The following is a 20976-nucleotide window of genomic DNA, read 5'->3' on the forward strand; positions in this document are numbered from 1 at the left end:
TCCCATTACACAATTTTTGTGGCCACTGTGCTCTGGGGAACACTTCACACTTTTAGAAATGGTTGTATCCACTTGGCCTGATCTGTGCCTCACCACCATGTGTTTGTGAAGGTCTACAGAGAGTTCCTCGAACCTCATGTTTGGTTTTGGTGAATTGCAGGACCTTATATACACAGGTGAGTGCCTTTCTGAACAATGTCCAATCAAATCAGTTTGCCACAGTTGGACTCCACTGAAGTTCTAGAAACATCTCAAGGAGAATTAAAGCAAATAGGATGTCCCTGTTTGTAATCGACTGAGAGAATGAAGTGAAACGTGGCACTTCTAATTTACATAATGATATGGTTAGTGTTACTTAACGTGATTATTATTAATATTGAAATTTGAACTTTTTTCTTGCTTTTTTATGTTCTTATGTTCATTATTGTGTCTGCAGGAACATCACACAAGTAAGAATTGTGCTGTACATTGTACACGTGGTAATAAAATGACCTTGAACTGTACAAATGTTCTTCTAAAACTTTATAACGCCCTGGTGAGGCCTACATCTGGAGTACTGAGTGGCAGTTTTAGTCTCCAGGCTACGAAAAGGATATAGCAGCGCTGAAAAAGGTCCAGAGAAGAGCGACTAGGCTGATTCCAGGGCTACAGGGGATGAATTATGAAGAAAGAGTAAAAGAGCTAAGCCTTTTCTGTTTAAGCAAAAGAAGATTAAGATGTGACATGATCGAGTGTTTAAAATTATGAAGGGAATTAGTCCAGTGGATTGATACTGTGACTTTAAAGTGAGTTCATCAAGAACACGGGGACACAGTTGGAAACTTGTTAAGGGTAAATTTCACACAAACATTAGGAAGATTTTCTTTACACAAAGAAACACAGACACATGGAATAAGTGACCAAGTAGTGTGGTAGACAGTAAGACTTTAGGGACTTTCAAAACTCGACTTGATGTTTGTAATCATCACCTGAGAGAATTAAGTGAAATGTGACACTTCTAGTGTGCATAATGAGGTGGTTAGTGTTATTTACTGTGATTATTATTAGTATTGGATTCAAGTTTGAACTTTTGTGTTGCTTTTTTATGTTCTTGTGTTCATTATTGTGTCTGCAGGATCATCACACAAGTAAGAATTTTGCTGTACATTGTACACGTGGCAATAAAGTGACCTTGAGCTGTGTACAATTTGGAGTGCCACAGCAAATGGTCTCAATGCTTATATGAATGAATGATTTCAATTGTTGGTTTTAATTAATTTACAGACCTTTCTGAAAACATGTTTTCACTTTGTCATTATGGGTTATTGAGCGTAGATTGATGAGCAAACAGACTGCAATCTTTTAATGCGAGTAGTGACATCCTGTACATGTTCTAGAACTCTGTGATGGTTGGTAACATCACTTCAAGAGAGGCCCACCAAATCAACAAGCTGATTGAAGAGGAAGGCTCAGTTATGGGAGGTGGAGGAGAGAATGAGGACCAAATGGACGGCCACTATGAACAATGCTGCACATCCTCTTTATCACACACTAACTTTAAGTACTTTTAGTCAAACAGACCAGGGTTATTCCCCACCTGGCATCCCCCAATCCCCTCACATTATGTATCCTTTATAAGAAATAAAGCATAAACAAAGTATACACATCAGTGGTTCTCAGTCGCAGTCCTCAGGACCCAAGTCACCCAATCCATCAGTCAAATTAGCTAATTAAATGAGATCAATTAGAGGTAGTCTTGAGAAAAGCACAGCAGTGTGATTCTTAAAAGTTATAAAACATTTAAAGTGGCACGATGGCTGCTGCCTCACAATAAGACAGTCAGAGTTCCTGTCCATATGTTCTCCCTTTGTGGACCTTGCATATCTCCTTGTATCTATGTAGGTTTCTTCCCATAGTCCAAAGACATGCAAGTTGGGTGGACTAGTGATGTGAAACTGGTGTGTGTTCACTCTGGGAAGGCCTGCTGCCCAGTCCAGGGTTTGTTCCTGCCTTGTGCCCAGTGCTTGCTGGGATAGGCTCCTGCTACACTGCTTGGGAAAAAACAGGTTTAGAAAATGATGAAAGACATTTACAAATATTTGCATTTTGCTATATCTTTAAATAATTAATGCTCTTCTGTTCTTTTCCTTTTTGTGGTGTAGTTTGCTCCCTTAATTTTATTCTAATAAGAACAACAATAAGCAGAGCAGACACCTGGGCAAACACACAAACGATGAAAGGCAGCATCAGACCCAGTAAGGTGCACATTTGGAAATAATGGATTAAACACCAAGAAGTGTAGAATGCAATCATGATGATGGTTTAAAAAAAATAAAACAAAAAAAAAACAAGGTAAAAAACCCCACTAAATTACGTACATAAGTGCTTGGTATATACTCATAAAAAATGACCAAACTTAGTTTTCTAAATTTCTACTTTAACCCCAAAAGATAGAAACTGGGAAATATCAGTTGACTTAATTAGGCTAAGAGTCTAACTAAAAATAGAACAGTTGGTTGAAACACAGGCCTGTTTAGTAAGTTTCCACATTTTTTTTTCCTCTTTTCTTTTGGATTTTCCTTTGATTGACACTTTGTCGTCTTCTAGAAGTCTTGCGGAGATGACTTCACTCTCATGGCAAGCATCAATAGATGGGGATGGCGGCAAGCAAGTATGGCTGTGTTCAGTCAGCTAAGCCTAATTAATTCTTTGACTGAGTAATTAAGGGGGCAATTACCTTTTCACACAGGCAATACAGGTATTGGATATTTTTATTACTTAAACATTTATTTCTGACTCAAAAATGTCCTAGTTGAGGACAAATTCTCTTTCTGAAATATATTTCCAATTTAATTTCAACCATAAGGGCAACAGCACTTTTTAACAACAGTTTATAAATACAGTATCAACATGTATAATTTCCTTCATTATGTCGGTCTGTGCACTATCCTCACAATTAATCTAACTCACACATCTTGGAAGAAAAACCCAAATAGACATGGGGACAACATGAAAACTCTGCACAAATAACAATAGGGCAATGCAGTACAGACAACTCCATTATCCATATTGTGAAATGTGATGGATAGATGGATGGATGGATAGATGGATATATAGATGGATAAGGAACACCTCACAGCCCTGGGGCCTCATGCATAACGCTGTGCGTAGAATTCACACTAAAACAAGACATACGGACAAAAGTGGAAATGTGTGTATGCACAAAAAAATCCAGATGCATAAATCTGTGCATACACCAACTTCCACGTTCTTCCACTCCATAAATCCCAGTCAGCATAAAAAGTAATGCACATGCACACACCTGCTGCCACTCCCCGACTCCTCCCAGAATTACGCCTCTTTGAATATGCAAATCAATATAAATAGCCCGTAAGATCAGCGTTCTGTGAAAAGACAATGGCAAAAGCACAGGAGAAAATAGAAGAATTTCAGCGAATACCAAGTGGAGGCAAGAAAAAACATATCATTTGTTGGTTTAAACACTGGTATAAACAACAAAAGGAAGTTGATCGAGTGACAGTGTGTCAGAGAAACTCGAATGCGCAAGTTCACAAAGTCGCACAGTGCCCGAAATAAAAAAAAAAGTCACGTATCAAAGTCGCCGTGAAAAGGGCGAGTCGTAGCCCACCGTCTAAGTGTCATATGAAAGCTTATTATGGCACAGAGAAAAAAAAATAGACACACAGTGAGAAAAAAGCTTGAAATGTCAACTTTAATCTTGAAATTTCCACCTTAATCACATAGTTTATTTTGTCATTAAAGTAGAACATTATAAACTTCATCTTAAAATCGTTTAATTTACTAGTTTCTCAAATCCCATCGGAACTAAAGTAGCACGTTAAATGCTTTGTTTTGTATTTGATCTTCTATGTGCTCTGTGTGTGTGAATCACTATGTGCGTCTTAAACGGACTTTCTCTCCCTCCGACAGGACACAGAATCCATTACATTAGTGATATTACAGCTCTCTGAATAATTAAAATACTGAGATGTATACTTGATATCATTTTCATGGTTATAGGAGTTAAAGCATGTTTTTAAACATAGGAACACGGTGGCGCAGTGATAGTAACGAGCTTGCTCCCTGTCCAGAGATTGTTCATGCCTCACACAAGATGCTTGCTGCGCCGTGCGTGACCTTCAATGAAATAATTTATTGTAGCAGTACTGTCTCTTTCAAACGTACTAACCCCCAATTCCTGTCCTTACTTTTCTTTCTCTAAGTACCCAATTGCCACACAATCAGCTCTGTATTAGACGTTAAGGCATCTGTAAGCTGAGAATGCAGATTCTTCAAAACTTTTAAGGAACATTGAAATATCTTCGTAGTACATGTTTAATTATTCTGTCCATCTATCCATCCAGTGTTGCACCAGTCCCAGCAAGAATACAGCGCAAGGCAGGAACAATCACTGAACGGGGTGCCAGCTCGACACTATAGTGCTGCGACACCATGTCCTCACATGTTTAATTATTAACAATATAGATTATTTAAATGATGTTAACATTTTATCTGTATAATGTAATAAACATATTTAGCTGCATTTCATCTGAAAAATGATATTGTCATCATATGTAAATACACGCTTTATAAAGTGGCTCAGGTTGTGCAATATTATAACTGTATAGCAAGTTTACAGTGAAGTGATTGTACTTATAAGTACAAACCGTTCTAGAAGGAGCACTTGATGGACTGATTGAGTGTGTTTATAGTTCTTGGAATGAAACTGTTTCTGAACTGCGAGGTCCGTACAGTAAATCCTCTGAAGTGTTTGCCGTATGAGAGCAGTTCAAATAGGCAGCATGGCTGAGGCAGCGTGTGCTAGATGCTGCATACCGATAATTCTCTTTCCAATCAGCTGCTGTAGAGCTGTGATTCCACACTCAGATACAGTGATATAAATACTCCAAGTAGTACAGTGTGAGTAACAACGCTAAAGCAGCTATGGTATTTGGAATAGTTTGGCCATTCTGTGGACCATTATATTGTTTTGAGTTACTTACAATCAGATGCCTTAAACTAATAAACAATATGGGGTTAATTTCAGTTGTGGCACGTGGCTGGGGGTGGCACCCAGCCGGGACGTCCAGGAGGACAGGAGGAGGGCTCATGCCTCCTCCGGACCACGAGGGGGCAACCACCCTGGTTCCTTTGGGGGCCACGGGTACAGAGCTGGGAAGCTCAACCCTGTAGGGGCCCATGGTCACCGCCAGGGGATGCCCCCATGCCTGGAGAACCCTGGTGTGGCGGAAGTGCTGGGGGGAAGAAGACTGGGGACATCCGGAGGGCTTCCGAGAGCTCTTCCGCCACACAGGGGAGTGTCCGCGGAAGAGTGTCGGGAAGCACCTGGAGCCCATCCGGGCATGTATAAAAGGGGCCGCCTCCCTGCAAACGATGACTGGAGTCGGGTGAGGAGTGGATGAAGTCTGAGTGGAGAAGAGTGGAGGCGGCCTGAAGGAAGCAGGCACTGAGAAGAGAGGCCTGGACTTTGGGGGATTGGTGCTGGAGGCACTGGGTTTGTGCAAATCTAAGGATTGTAAATAGTGTAAATAAACGTGTGTTGGGTGACAATACAATATCTGTCTGTCTGTGTCCGGGCGGCTTCTCACACAGTATATTTGATAAAGCCGTGTCAGGGATGTGGATCTAAAAAGGAAAGGGAAACCACACTGGAACAAAAGCACTGCTTTGATGCTGGGTGCCGCCCGTTTGCAAAACCGAGCGGAGAACTTGCGTACGCCAGGGTTTGAGCTAGCGTGAAAATGTGCATGACTTTATGCCAAGTTTAGGTTTAATGCATTGCGATTTGAGTGTGGAAACAGGATTATGCAACATTTTTATGCGTATGCACCATTTATACATGAGGCCCCTGGACACCAGACACAGCTCCCACAGACATGGTCCCAGGTTAAAATAAAGTTAACTTATTTTAAAACAATACCTTAACAGACTGTGCAACTCAGGCAAGCACAGTACAATATAACAACTTGCTTTTTGCTCCTTCCATTGATCATTATTGAGCATCGTCCTCTTCCTCCCTCTTTTTATGTTGGATCCAAGAGTCCTTCTGGTGGCATAGTATTGCATGGCAGAAGCATTTCCAGATCATGCAGAAGATCTCCAAAATAGGGAGGTCCTGTCTGCCAACACGCTCTGGCGGCATCTTAGGACCCTGACAAGGTTGCACTTTCAAACAACAAGTTCCATGTGTAAGAGTTAAATTTGAACCCTGCTCCAGTGTGCAGCTGGCGTGTGTCTGAGTCTCATATCCTTCTGAGCTTATGCTTAAAAGCTGACGCTGTTATTTTATTATTCACTACTAGTCATTTAGCCCGTTACAATAACGGGCGCTAGAACAGTAGTGCATAAACATTAGTAGGAACAGTCTATATTAAATGGTAAGGGACTTTGACCTCATTCTTTTTGTTGGTCATATTTTTCTTTCTTTCAGCCTTTCTTTTGTTGATGTTTACTTGCTGAGCTGACCGTTCTTCGTGGGCTGCTGCCGTGTATTGTGTGTCTAATTTTCTGTGACAGTAATACTGTCTTGTATGGCTCTGTTCAATAAGGGCGCGCACAAAAAGGCGAGCCTCAAAAGGGCGACCTCAATCGCCTTTTTGTGTGCGCCCTTATTGAAGGATACCGTCTTGTATGTCCGCTGGCTTGTATGTCCGTAATATACCTTTAATTTTCTCTGGTGGTAATACAGGCGTGTGCGTCGGTAATATGCCTTTAATCTCCTCTGACAGTAATACTGGCTTGTATGTGGCTGTAATATGCGTCACTGTATTGTATACCTTTAATTTCCTCTCGCAGTAATACTGGTTTGTATTTCCCTTAAACGCCTCTAACTTTCTCTGACAGTAATATCGCGCATCGCACCGTGCCCTGCGCATGCGCACTTCATCAGAAGACACACACACACGGACACCTGGACGCACATAGGGATTTTATATATATATAGATGATAAATGTATTTCTTGTTATTTTATATAACCCCTTAAGAGAAAATGTTATATTTATGGCATAACCATTCTTCTATAGTACTAAGTTTCCTGTTTTTTTTTTTGTACCAAGCTGGATCATAAAATGAATTAGGCCATTGTTCTTTACTTTTTTGGAAAACAAGATGTATGTGGTGAAGTTCACACATCTCCTAAAATAAAAATAAGAATGAAAAATATACATTCAAAAAGTCACGTACTGTACATCCTAAACAAACCGCACTATCAATCAGATTGTGGTCATCAAAGGTATCAACATCTGCCATGTCCTGTTAGCAACTAAGTGTAACCAATCATGTTGAAAGCTTTCTGATTATGCAATGAATTCCTTTTAAAGAGTAGTGACCTAATCAATGGAGTGTATAAATATAGCACAGAGGACACTCTTTTCTTTGTAGCATGTGACTAACATGTAGCTAACATGTAATACACTTGTTACCTCTTCGGAGACCTAAATAAAGAATAACGATTAACGCTTTCTCCTGCCTGTGTTTTATTGCTCAAATCGGGGCATTCCAGTAGGGGGGGGGTGTCTGTATTCATAATTTTTCTTCCACACATGCAATCCTGCAAACTGAGACCAGGCCAATGGATCCCTGCCATCTTACGTACTGGCGGATGAACTGCTTTCGATACCCAGTCCATCCATTATTATTTTACCCCAACTGAGATAAGAATTGAAAACCATCCCAGCCAGGTTGTGCCTTCATCCATGCTGTCTTTCTATTAAGTCCTTCCGACTGGGCATAAAATCACCCTCCATCCCAGTCAGGATGTCAGTCCATCCTCTACGGCATTCACGATGGATGAATGGATAGATAGACATACTCTGGAATTCAGATAGACCCAGGACAGGGTGATAGAGCAAAAGATGCACCAGTACCTATCAGTTCTATACTGATAAACTCTGGACCTGATGTCCAAAAATTATACTGTAAGTGCATTCAATGCTGCTTCAGTTCAGCCTATAACCTGCTGTGCTAGACTCTCTTGGCACCTTGGTATAAATAAAGGAATCTTTGAATCATCCAGAGCTTCAACTGATTATTTTATAAAGCGGACATTGCTGACAACAGATAGATATGAAATTCTCTATACAAGACAGACACTTCAGCGTCAGAAAATCTCTTGTACCGGGTTCTTACCTTAACTCGGACCCACTTACATCTGAACTGCATATTCTGCAGACCACCCATTTGAAAGCTTGAGCCCAAGACCTGGCAATATCCAATCATCCTTAAATAAGCAGAATGCACCACTAAATCCTCCATTTAGGCTGGGGTGTCTTTGTTAACGCATGGGCTGGTGACAACACTGCACTTTTTCTCACCTTAACTCTCAAGCCCATGGTTGCTCCCACCTCATAAAAGTCACAGACTTTTTTATTACTCTGGACTTTTCTCTATTTTGTGAAATTAGCACCGCAAAACCATCCAGCCTTGATACAATATATTGATGGTAACTCCCTCTTTAGGGGAATACAGAACTTCTGTAAATGCTACTCACCAACGCTATAGATGCTTTTGTCACACTTAACTTTGTAGCGGTAAGTCATTTTATCTCCTACCCAATTAAATAAAAACTCTGACTAAAATATTCAAGCCATTTTATTCAGTTTCAGTTGGAAAGAATACATCTGCTGGAATATTATTCTATAAAACTTAAAACAGAAGTTATCGAGGCAAAGCCCAGCTTTCGGCCTGAACGCCCACACTAGGCCTGTGACAGGTAACTCAATCCAAGCCTTGCATGCAGGAGTTTCTAGTTTTTAGAAAGGTGTGGCGGACATGAAAATGAGGTTGGGTTACAAGCTGTCACACGGGCCTGCAGTGAACTTGCCGATCGTCACTGCTGATAAACTGATACTTTGCCTTGAAGGTTTGAGAGCACAATCTGCATACATCAAGTTGAACATTCTCAAGGGAAAAAAAGTCACATACAGCAGACACCAACAAGAGTCAAATATTAAAGATACATCGCCATGGCGACACTCATGGACATTTGTGAGAAATTACAAATTGTTTGGCAGCAGTGTCAAAAGGTTCCATCCCAGTAGACAGCAGGCTTGTAATTCTCCTGACGTTTTGCATTTGCTTGATCACGCTGAATGTATCGTGAATCCTCTGGCATATACAACTTGCAGAGTAACTGATACTATGATTAAAGCTGGCACACTACAGCTGGAAATCTCCATTACGGTCTGTAGGCTGAACAGGTAAATAAAATAAGAGCTGGGGCTGTAAAGGTGGATCTTGACTAGTGCAGCCATCAAAAGGCAGCAGCGGCATATTGGCACCAAAAAAGTTTATCCAGCCAACGCTGATCTGGTGTATCAAACGGTGTCAGATGGCTTAAGGTGAACTTGGCAGGTGACATCTGTCATTATGTAACCTATCCCAACCATCACAAGCAGCCCTGGGAATGGCTTGGCTTCTCTTTACACAAAATTAATATCCTCGTTACTTTCACCAGAATACAGGGCCATTGCTGTCAAAAAGGTAAAAATCACTAAGCTGTTCATTACAGGATTACGCATCGTCAAACTCTTTGCGGAACTGCCTTTAGAACTTTCATTCCACTTCATGTGAGTGCGACATCCAGTCAGACCACAATCTGAAAAAAACTAAAGGGCAAGTGGCATTATGACATGCTGGCGGTCTCTGCTGGCTGACAGAGTGTAGCCACAGTGCATACCAAAGGGGGCCTATTGTCTATGCGATTAGGAGCCACTCTGGCCCTGCTCTTTCATGTTCTACCACATGGAGTCATATTTCTGATGACTCAATCCTCTCAATCCAAGGGAGACTCGAAAGTGGCTTATCCCCATCTTCCACTGTACTGCTGCGGCCACTGCCACCGCCGCCGCTGCCACCACGGGCCTCCTGTAGCTCCTTCTCAAGTGCCTGGTTTCGGTGGTACATCTCCAGATAGCTGGCCTGTAGCTCCTTCTGATAGCGGATCACTTTCTCTTTCTCCTCCTGCCAGGTGTGACGCTCCGACTCAAAGATGGCTGCCTGGGCCTCATTCTGCCGTCTCTCCAGCATCAACTCGGCTCTCAGCCTCTCCTCAGTGGAGCCCTGCTGCTCCTGCTGGCTGCCGTGGTCGACCTTGTCTGTGCCTTCTTCTGCTGCTTTGCAGTCTTGCTGCTGTCTCCTCTTCAACTCCAGCTGCAGGGTCTCCTGTAGTAGCCCTATTTGAGTCTCTTTGCCACGCAGTTCTCCCCGGGATTCCCTCAGCTGAGTCTTCAAGTTGAAAATCTCTCCCAGCTTTTGGGCCATTTCTGCTTGGGCATCTCGCAGCTGCTGCTTTAGAAGAGAAATCTCCCCCGATTTCTGGCACACCTGAAATTGAAAGAGGGGAGCATTAAAGGCAACAGCAAACATTTATGTGACACAAGCATGAAAAACTTGGGGGGGGGGGGGCACTATAATTCTTTCATTATAACGAAAGAAAACTGTCACCTGACCAAACCCCATTTGAGCAAAGTACTGTAAACCATATGGTTCATAGAGAATTTACAGATTCATCTGTGAGGGTCGCATGCGTGTTAAGGACACGTAGTGTCCAGCGATTGTAAATAGTGCAAAGGACCTGGAGCCTCATACAAAAAAACTTGTTTAGATTGCATACAAACTTTTTGCTTACACCAGAAAGGCAAAAAATTACATATGCACAAAAAAAATGGAATTATAAAACACAGCAACTTCCTTTATAAATCTCAAATCAACTTAAAACTATGTGCTCGTGCACACGTCTTTAGCCACTCCCCGTCACCACCTGCCAATAACCATGTATGCCTTAAAAAATAAATACGCCCTTTGTGAATATTCATGACCAAATCACCATATAAATTTGGCCATGTTCCGGAGTAACTTTTTTTTACTTTCAAACCATAGCAGAACACAGAAAACAAAACATCAGTCAACGTGAACTTACTGACATTTAAAGAACTTTAAAGGGAGGCCAGGGGAGCCTAGCACCCCCAGCAGATGCACTATGTTACTAAAATAAGCCTCAAATAAAAGATATTTTTATCCTACTTTTTTTTAGTCTAATCAACAAATTAGGCGCAAGGTGACACAGAGGTAACATTGCCTCATTGTAGCAAGGGATCTGGGTGTCGTACCCTGGGCGCTCCCTGCATGGATTTTGCCTGTAGGTTTACTCCAGTTTCCCCCCACAGTCCGAAGACAAACAGATTAAGCAAATTGGTGATGCAAAATCGTTCCCTGATATGTGTGTGCAGGTGTGCTCGTGTTCATCCTACGACGGGCTGGCATCCTGGCGAGGAATTGTTCCTTCCTGCACTTGCTGCATAATCTGATGTAGACATCCTCTTGAAGTTATAAGCTGAATTGGTGACTACATTACGAAGACCGTCACACAGAAATCCTGCAACCTCTGTTTCATTACAGGTTTGGACAACTGGGTATAGGAAATGGGTGGATGGACATCAGAGTGTGACTGACTGTTTATTGCAGACTAACAAGACATAAAATTAAATATGATCTGAGATTAGCAAATGATTGGTTTCTAATTAGGGCGGCATGGTGGCGCAGTGGGTAGCGCTGCTGCCTCGCAGTTGGGAGACCTGGGGACCTGGTTTCGATTCCCGGGTCCTCCCTACGTGGAGTTGGCATGTTCTCCCCGTGTCTGTGTGGGTTTCCTCCCACAGTCCAAAGACATGCAGGTTGGGTGGATTGGCGATTCTAAATTGGCCCTAGTGTGTGCTTGGTGTGTGGGTGTGTTTGTGTGTGTCCTGCGGTGGGTTGGCACCCTACCCAGGATTGGTTCCCTGACTTGTGCCCTGTGTTGGCTGGGATTGGCTCCAGCAGACCCCCGTGACCCTGTGTTCGGATTCAGCGGGTTGGAAAATGGATGGCTGGATGGATGGTTTCTAATTAAGCAACTGGGCTGAAACAAAAAACCTGCAGCCATTGCAGCCCTCCAGGACTGACATTGCCTACGCCTGTTATATGCCATTTGTTATGGAATTCGTAAAAGCAGTGCCAGTGTTTGTGATGCGCCATCCGTTGGAAAGACAAAGACATAACAATCGGGCAGACCCACAGACGCATCCTTTTATTAAGGTGGATTATACACATGTATATGTGCACAAATGTAGAATCCACTTGTGATGGATGGCTGGCTAAATATTCCGGCCCACACCGCCAGGCCGCCAGGTGGAGCCCTCCTAACAGCATGGAGACTCCCCGAATTCCAGCAGGGCCTTATGGACCTTGTAGTTTGTATACACAGCCCTGCTGGATACCACGGGGACCACCGGGAGCCGCTGTAGGGAGGCTTTCAGACTGCTACGTGCCCTATAACCCGGAAGTGCGTCATGATCACATGACCAGAAGGAACAACGTGTTTCCGGGTTGAGGAAAGGGACTTTTACTCTGACCCGGAAGCAATGAGGACTAGTGGATTGTTGGACAGGAACCACTTCCGGGTCAGGGGGTATAAAAGAACTGTGGGAAAGCCCAGACACTGAGTTGAGCTGGCAGGAAGGGTGGCTAAGTGTCTGGGAGAGGAGGAGAGAGAGTATTGTGTAGAGAGAGAATTGTGTAGAAAAACAATTGGTATTTGTATGAGTAGTGTGGTGTGGAGGGTGCTTAGTGCACGTATTTATAATAAAAAGAATAGTACTTGTACTTTCACCTGGTGTCTGGCGTGGTACATGAGGGTTCAAGAGGTCGATAACAACCTCAACTATTACACACTGTATATATAAATGTATAGAATTCACATAAATGGACTGAGCTGTATAAACTTGCCTAATAAAAGGGCAGTAGTGCCTCTACATAGCATAATTAACTGTGAATTTCCCCTTGGGATTAATAATCTATCTATCTCATAGATTAATGTATTTAGTTTCAAATACTGTATGTTTTAATGTATCATCTCCAGCAGCATAACAAACAAACAGAGAAACCCACAAATGTGTGTCCTGCTAAAATTTACAATTAACATAACGTACAGCCGGGTCAGACTTGCGGAGGCCATAAAATCCATGAGTTTACGAGACCATGGCTCTCCGTGAAGAAAATGAAAACAGTTCTGCTGAACGCTTGCATTGTGTTTATGAGTTGCTTTGGATAAAAGGATCTGCTGAATAAATAAACAAATGAAATGAAAGTGGTGCCAGAGCGTGGTGGCGTGAAAGTGCTTATCAGTGCTGCCAGTCAGCTCCTGGGTGTTGACCTTGGCTGCAGGCCGGGATGCCTCTCACGTGGTTGTTTTTCAGGGACTCCGATTTCTTCGTTCCGTCCAAAGACTTGCCAGCAGCTGAATGGTGTGTGCTTGACGGTGTTTGTAACACATGTGTCCTCAATGGACAGGTGCCCCTGGGCACACAGGGTGGAGTCCTGTTTTTAAAACTACATGTTCTCAAAATGTCCTTACGAAGGAAATGTGAAAGCCAGCTTTCCATTAAGAGCAAGGATATGGAGTTAGTAATGATTTACTATTGAAAAGGAAGTAGTGAAGTGGAACTGACTTGACCCCCACTGAGATAACGTAAAATCAGTCACGTGTCCCCTTATGAAATGCAGATGGGTCTGGACCACCACAGGCCTGCATTCAAATGTAATAATGCAAATCTAAGCGAACTTTGCACAAACAACAAGAAACATAAGAAAAAAAGTGTTTTATAATGAAACTTAATCCTGTTGAAGAGGATATTGAATTAGGTTTACATTGGAATGTTTCACAAGCAGACCTGGTCCAACAAGTCAGGCAAGATTAACAATGGAGATCTAGTGTGTGGTAAAATATAGGCACTTCAACCACCACAAATTTATAGCCTCCACCTGGATAATGCGATGGCAGACATTCTGGTACCAGTACACTCACCACACATTAGCTGTTAGATGGTGATGGTGGGGAGACAGTTGGTCAATTAGAGGCAGGGGATGATTAAGGGGCAATTTAGTCAGGACATTGGGAAAACCCCATCTCTTTTCTTCTATGACTACAGATAGTTAGAATATCGCATTTAAAGGATGGTGACAATTTTTTCAGCACAGTGTTTCCGTCATTGCACTGGGCCATTGGGATCCACACACAGAATCCTGGGTAAATTTACATTTACTTATTTGGCTGGTGCCTTTGTCCAAGGTGACGTCCAACATTTATGATACAATCGGTTACATTTCTTTTGGTTTTCCAATTGGAGCCCAGACAGGTCAAGTGACTTGCTCACTGTCACAATGTGTCAGTAACGGGATTTGAACTCACAACCTCAGGGTTTTAATGCCCAAAGCCTTGGCCACTACACCACACTGCACTGTAGATGCCCGCCTGATTACCTCACAAATCAAAACTTTTCTCAGATGGTCCCCATTGTTCACATACCACTGCCTGCCACATGTGGGTGCCACAAATTTGTCCCAAGAAAGCATGGTACACTCTGAACCAAGGTTATTATAGTTTTGCCTTTTTATATTTCTATATTTTTTCTGACCTTACTTGGAAATTCAGTTTAGTTTTAGTTTTCCTTCATCGTGTATTTTTAGTTTTAATTTAGACATGTCTATTTTATTTTTATATATATTAGTTTCAGTTTTAGTAATTATGGCATGGAGCGCCTACAGAGTTAGTTTTGTGTCACAACCAGACAGAACTGTACACTTAACAGATTTGGAAATGAGTTTAATGTTAGTGGAAGCTTACTACACTGCCTGGTTTACTATCTGGTTTTGTTTTTGTCTGATTAAAAACAAGCATAATCAAAACTAGACACTGAATATGAACAATTTTACACAATTTTATAATTTTTAAAATATCTTCTCATGAAAATAACAGGGGCTTTGGAAGAACAGGGCTCTTAGACTTGAATGAGTATGCAGACCCCACCTAGCTGTATTGAGGGAAACAAAGAACAACAAGTATGTAGTGTCAAGGTTAGGGGCAGTGAGTCTTGAATAGACCACCACAAAAGACAGTAAACCCATAATGAGCAGAGCAAGAGCAGGTAATAGGAGTACGGACAGGCATAAAACAACAGAGACCGCGTCTGAAATTAAGAACAATATATACATTATCTAAACCTGTTTATCCAGAGTAGGATTGAAGGAAATCTGGAGCCTACCGCAGCAGGTTTGGATGCAAGGCAAGAAAAATCCCTGGTATGCAATATGTATGATAAGGCTGATGTTAAGAACAAAAAGAATATGATATTTCAACTATCTATTTTGAGAGAGAGAGAAAAACATTGAAAAAAGGGAGACAAATATTTTAAAATATAATTCTGCTAAGGGATTACTTTCACAGTATCAGGTATTTTGAGTTGTGAATATGAACTAAAAAAGATAAATTAATAAATATGGAATAAATACAAAAACCCATTAGTATGTTTGGTTTTTCATCACTTGTCAGACTCCCTACCTTTGCTTGTATCGCTTCATTGTTAAACAATGTTTTTAAAGCAAAAGTGATTGGTCAGCAACAATATGCTGATCTTGTATGATGACCTAGTCAGTCTCTCGATCAGTGTCGTTTTATTTTCAAAAACCAGGAGTGCTCTCCCCTTGACTTTCTTTTATACTCAGATATGGGGATGGATATTTGAGGAGTAAACCGCAAGACAATGATTATATTTTTATATTATATACATTAAGGAACCATCAACAACAAATCAAATTAATAATATATTGAACAATTATTATACTGCGGTGGGCTGGCGCCCTGCCTGGGGTTTGTTTCCTGCCTTGCGCTCTGTGTTGGCTGGGATTGGCTCCAGCAGACCCCCGTGACATTGTAGTTAGGATATAGCGGGTTGGATAATGGATAGATGGACAATTATTATAAAAGTAAAGTTGAATAAATCGGACTCTGCAGCTGTATAAATAAAAAAAAAAAAAAAATTGAGTATGTGTTCAGGTGAAGTACCACTTCTGGTTGATGGATTGGCCCAAAAGTTAATACAGATCTATAACTGTGGTGTAACAACCACATGCCGAATTTCATCCATCTATCTAGTTGCGTTTTTGAATTATCGTGTTTACACACAAACAGACACACACATACACATGCGCGCGTACACACACAATTCCAAAAAACTGTATTGTTGGACACTGGTTAGTCTATAACGTCAAGATTCATCAAAATATCGAGGTCGAATTTTTTCATGATTACTATACTTTCTCTATACTTCGTATATGAGAAAGTAAAAATGATTTCTCCTGTGTGAAGTGGCAGGTGAATTGCTGTCAACAAAAAACAGACACCTGAGAAATAAACTGGAACGTTACTCACTCGTGATTTTTTTGTCCATATGGTAAACGTTTTGTTGACCAGCAAATTCTGATTTCAGCTGTTTGAATTACATTTTGATATACAACGAGCACAAAGAAAGGCAACACGCAAATCGCTTTCTATTTCTCATACTTTACGCACCTGCACTCAGCTTGCTCTGTCACCGCAAATGTTGTGTGAACAGCTGCCCTCCGTCACCAGCCGCCGTTCACTGGATGAATATATGCGGGCGGCTTGTGGTGGATGACTTTCTGTTTTAGAGAAAGCTTACAAGAGTTAAAGACTAACGGCAAGAATATTCATTCAAAAACGAAAACTAAAAATATTTTAGTAAATTATTATTTTATTTTAGTTAGTCTTTCCAGCTACTTTAATAGTTTCGTTTAGTTTTAGTTTTTCATTTCGGTTTTGTTAATTATTTTATTTGAGTTTACGAAAATGTTTTTTTAATAATAGTTTCAGTTTTGATTTTAGTTTTCGTTAACTATAATAACCTTGCTCTGAACAGAAAGTGACGTTCCTAATTGTCAGCCTGATGGATCCGATTCACTACTGAATGATAAAGCACTATATTAATGATAGAAAAATCAGCTACTATTGGCAAATCCAGGAGATCAGGAGACCACAGATAACCAGGTGACTTGAAAAAGGGGTGTGGTCAGATAACCTTCTCAAGGTCAGTTATACCAAAAATGAGGGTTCAAGGAGAGTGGACAAACCAGCTCCCATTGATACCTGCCACACTTTAGCAGTACTCATGTTGCTAGAGATGTCTACCAAAGCACTTACTTCCCATTTGGTCTCCTCCAGACTATTGCTCTCCTGCGCCTGCTGCTCAGTGGTGGCTGAAGTGCTGGTGAGGGATGGCGAACAGCAGCGGTGGGATTTTAACCTCTCACACTCCTGCTGGGAGTCAGTCAGACTCTCCTGCAAGCGCCGTTTCTCCTGCTGTACTTTATAGAGCTGTAGTTGGAGGCTGCGATGGGAGCGCTGGGCCTGCTGGGAAATCTGGCGCAACTTGCTAGAATACAGTTTCTTCAGTTCTTCCATTTCTTTTTCCCACATTCGCTGCTTTCCTTCAAAGACCTGTAGAGACAAGAGAATGAAAGGTTTTTAATTCTCAAGGGATTTTAAAAGTATGTGGTGGAAAACACTGGAAGAATTAGGACAAGAACAGGCCATGGAGCCCGATTCATTCCAACATAGCATCAAGTCGAGACTTCCAGACTGATAAATATTACTGCTTGACAGCTTCAAGAGGCTGGGTTGAAAATCCTATGCCAGGTCACCATTTGTATGGAGTTTTCATGTTCTCCACCTAAATGCGTGGGTTTATTTCCCAATGTTGTGTGTGCTTACTGGGACCACTTGGCTGACCCTCTGCCATTAAGTGTGGGTGTGCAAAACAGACGGTCCCAGAATAGGCATTGGATGTGTGTTAACACCAACTGGATAAAGTGGGTTAAAAACACATATGGGTAGATGATATTACGACAGGAAACAGACAGCTCAAAAGCAAAAGCACAGTGGCTATGGAGTTGGGCAGGAATTCACAAGCTTGCTGGTTCAAACCCCACCATGGGGTTATGCTGTTTTCTTTAGTCCCATAATAATATATTTTTACTGGATGTGAAGTATGCTGGCATCGTTCACCACAAAAGAAATGAAAATAACAAAAAATCCAAAACAAACAGGTGTCACACCGGTGATTTCTATGAGGAAGCAACAAAAGGGTATGATCAGAGTGGAGCTTATGATATTATTTATCTCGACTTTCAGAAAGCATTTGATAAGGTGCCACATGAGAGGTTGGGCATCAAACTAAAAGAAGTGGGAGTTCAGGGTGTCGTATGTAGATGGGTGCAGCATTGGATCAGACACAGGAAGCAGAGGGTGATGGTCTGAGACACCAAATCAGAATTGGGAGATATTAAAAGTGGTGTTCACTCAAGGGTCAGTGCTAGGACCCCGGCTACTTTATTTTTAACATATATAAATGATTTAGATAGGAATATAAATAACAAGTTGGTTAAGTTTGCAGATGATACAAAGATAGGTGAATTGGCAGATAATCTCTTATCTGTTGGATGGATGGATGGATACAAGACAAGAATCAGTTTAGGGTGGACAAGTCAAAAATGCAGCACATCATTCAATAATTAGAACTTGATAGTAACAGTCTAGCTTGATGGAGGTGGTGATGCCACACTCTGAGGATGTTGTGCTGCATCACAGCCAAGATAATTTGTCAGAGTTGATGGAACAATCAGTTTTCTGCTCCGTATCAGAGAATTTTTCAAGAGGATGTCAGTCTTTCCACCTCTTAGCTATGAGCTTATGTTGAGTCCAAGGAGGTAATTATTTTTCACATGGGAAAACTGAATATTGAATAACTATCCTTAATAAGTAATTAGCAGCGAATACTCAACATGGGTACAGGCGAGGAAGGATCGTGTTTCATTATTATGGTGGAGTTCTATGAGAAAGCAACAAGCATATGATCAGGGAGGTGCACAGATAATATATAATATTTTGATTTTCAGAAGGCCTTTGGTAAGGTATGAGTGATGAAACCTAAAGAAGGGGAATTCAGGGTGTGGTCTGAGCTATAAAATTGACTCAAACACAAGAAGCCAAAGGTTATGGTGAGGGAAAATTTCTCAGAAGTAGGTGACGTTAAATGTGATATCCCTCAGGGGTCAGTGCTGTGGCCTATACATAAATGATCTGGACAGGAATATAAATGCTAAACTGATTAAGTTTGCGGATGATACCAGCTAGGTGCAATGATAAATAATGGAGAAATGTTATGTAGGGACTTAGACAGCGTACAGACTTTACATTTTCTTACATCCCACAAATCGGTCAAAGTATTACATGTAGGAAGCAAAAATGTTAGGTTTGAATACACAATGGGAGGCCTGAAATCGAAAGTATACCTTATGAGGATTTAGAAGTCATAGTGGACTCTAAGCTATCGAATTCCTGACAGTGTTCAAAGGCCTTTAAGAAGGCTAACAGAATGTCAGGTTATATAGCGTCATGATGTCTGGGGTACAAGTCCAAGGAGGTTCTGCTTTATAACACACTGGTGAGGCCTCATCTTGAGTACTGTGTGCAGTTTTGGTCTTCAGGCTACAAAAAGGACATAGCAGTACTAGAAAAGGTCCAGAGAAGAGCAACCAGGCTCATTCCAGGGATATAGGGGGTGAATTATGAAGAAAGATTAAAAGAGCTGAGCCTTTATGGCTTAAGCAAAAGAAGATTAAGAGGTGACATGATTGAAGTGTTTAAAATTTTGAAGGGAACTAGTCCAGTGGATTGATACTGCGACTTTAAAATCAAGAACAAGGGGACACAGTTGGAAAGTTTTTCTTCATACAGAGTACCATAGATACATGGAATAAGCTACCAAGTAGTGTGTCAGACAGTAAGGCTTTAGGGTCTTTCAAAACTAGACTTGATGGTTTCTTAGAAGAATGACCGTATATACTCGTGGATAAGTTGGGACTTGATTTTACAGTATAATTTCTGGTATTTTATAATGTCGGTCGTATAAGTCGAATGCGGAAAACTCACGCTATTGGTGCAAGAGATTATGATATGCTAACGCCCACCTGAGAGAGTAACCATGGAGCACACTGCCTTCTTTTTCTATGTGGGTGCGGCAATGTGCTGTATCAGCGTGTGGTCCTAACCTCTCTTTCTCTCTCTCTCTATTGAGCCTGCGTGACCACACGGTAATACCCGAACTATTCTGAAGCGACGTTTGCACTGTTTTGTGTTTTTTGTATCTCAAACCCTCATACACCTTTATCGTAAGAGCATCCCTTATCTATGATGGAGCGTTCGATCAGAAGAAAATGATGCTGGTTTTAAATTAAACATTATTGAAGTAGCGCAAAAAAATCGTAACTGTGCTGCTGCAGCAAAATTCGATGCATCTGAGAAACTGATGCGAGATTGGAGGAGGCAAGAAGATGTTAAAAAAAAAAAAAAAAATTTTAAGTGCTGCATTTTTGAACGAGCCTATAATCAATTTTTCGGGTTTCAAGACCAGAATTATATGTGAGTATATACAGTACGTGGATAGGACTGGCGAGCTTTGTTGGGCTGAATGGCCTGGTCTTGTCGAGATTGTTTTAATGTTCTAAATGTTAGTCGAGTCAGGTGCCGAAAAGCAAAGCCAGTGGAAAGCAAAGAAGACTTAGCCTGTGTCCTGAAGAAATGCTCTCATCCACATCCTGCAGAGTTTGTGGAGATCACTTTGTGGGATGTCGTGGATCAGTGAATGTGGCCATACAGGTGGGTTTCTGTTATAATATACACTAATGCATCTGTTTGGTTAGCTGCCATGGTTCATGCACAGCTGGTAACACATAGAGATTGATGAGACTGACATAGTTCCGGTCATGTATTGGTGAAATTGATGCTATATGTAATCATGGAGGACCTGTCTATGAACTAATTGAATCATTTACCATGTCTGTTGCTGCAAACTGTCAAAGGGCTTTGACGGTGAAGCACAAGGATGCACATCATGGATGCCATGACAGCACTGACACTGTGGAAACTGGAAAGGAATTATAATGTGCCACACATGTAAAGTGCGATCGGATGATCCTTACTGCTGAAAGGCACTATATACATTAAAGTAATCTTGTCTGGTATTGAACTGCATTACATCCAGTCTATAAAATGTATAAATATA

The 20976-nt window shown here is 41.4% G+C and overlaps 1 protein-coding gene across 1 annotated transcript in view; it reads right to left on the reverse strand.

Moving 5' to 3' along the window:
• Window positions 1-8593: 8593 nt before the first annotated feature.
• Window positions 8594-20976, reverse strand: part of n4bp3 (NEDD4 binding protein 3) — a 159827-nt gene continuing 147444 nt past the window's right edge. Inside the window, exons 5-6 of the mRNA XM_028812897.2 lie at window positions 17055-17351; window positions 8594-10345 (exon numbers count right to left, since the gene is read on the reverse strand). Coding sequence (XP_028668730.1) covers window positions 9770-10345; window positions 17055-17351 — 873 coding nt within the window. The 3' untranslated portion in view covers window positions 8594-9769. The remainder of the gene's footprint in view (window positions 10346-17054; window positions 17352-20976) is intronic.

Source organism: Erpetoichthys calabaricus, chromosome 11 (assembly GCF_900747795.2).
Source record: "Erpetoichthys calabaricus chromosome 11, fErpCal1.3, whole genome shotgun sequence".
Taxonomy (NCBI): Eukaryota; Metazoa; Chordata; class Cladistia; order Polypteriformes; family Polypteridae; genus Erpetoichthys; species Erpetoichthys calabaricus.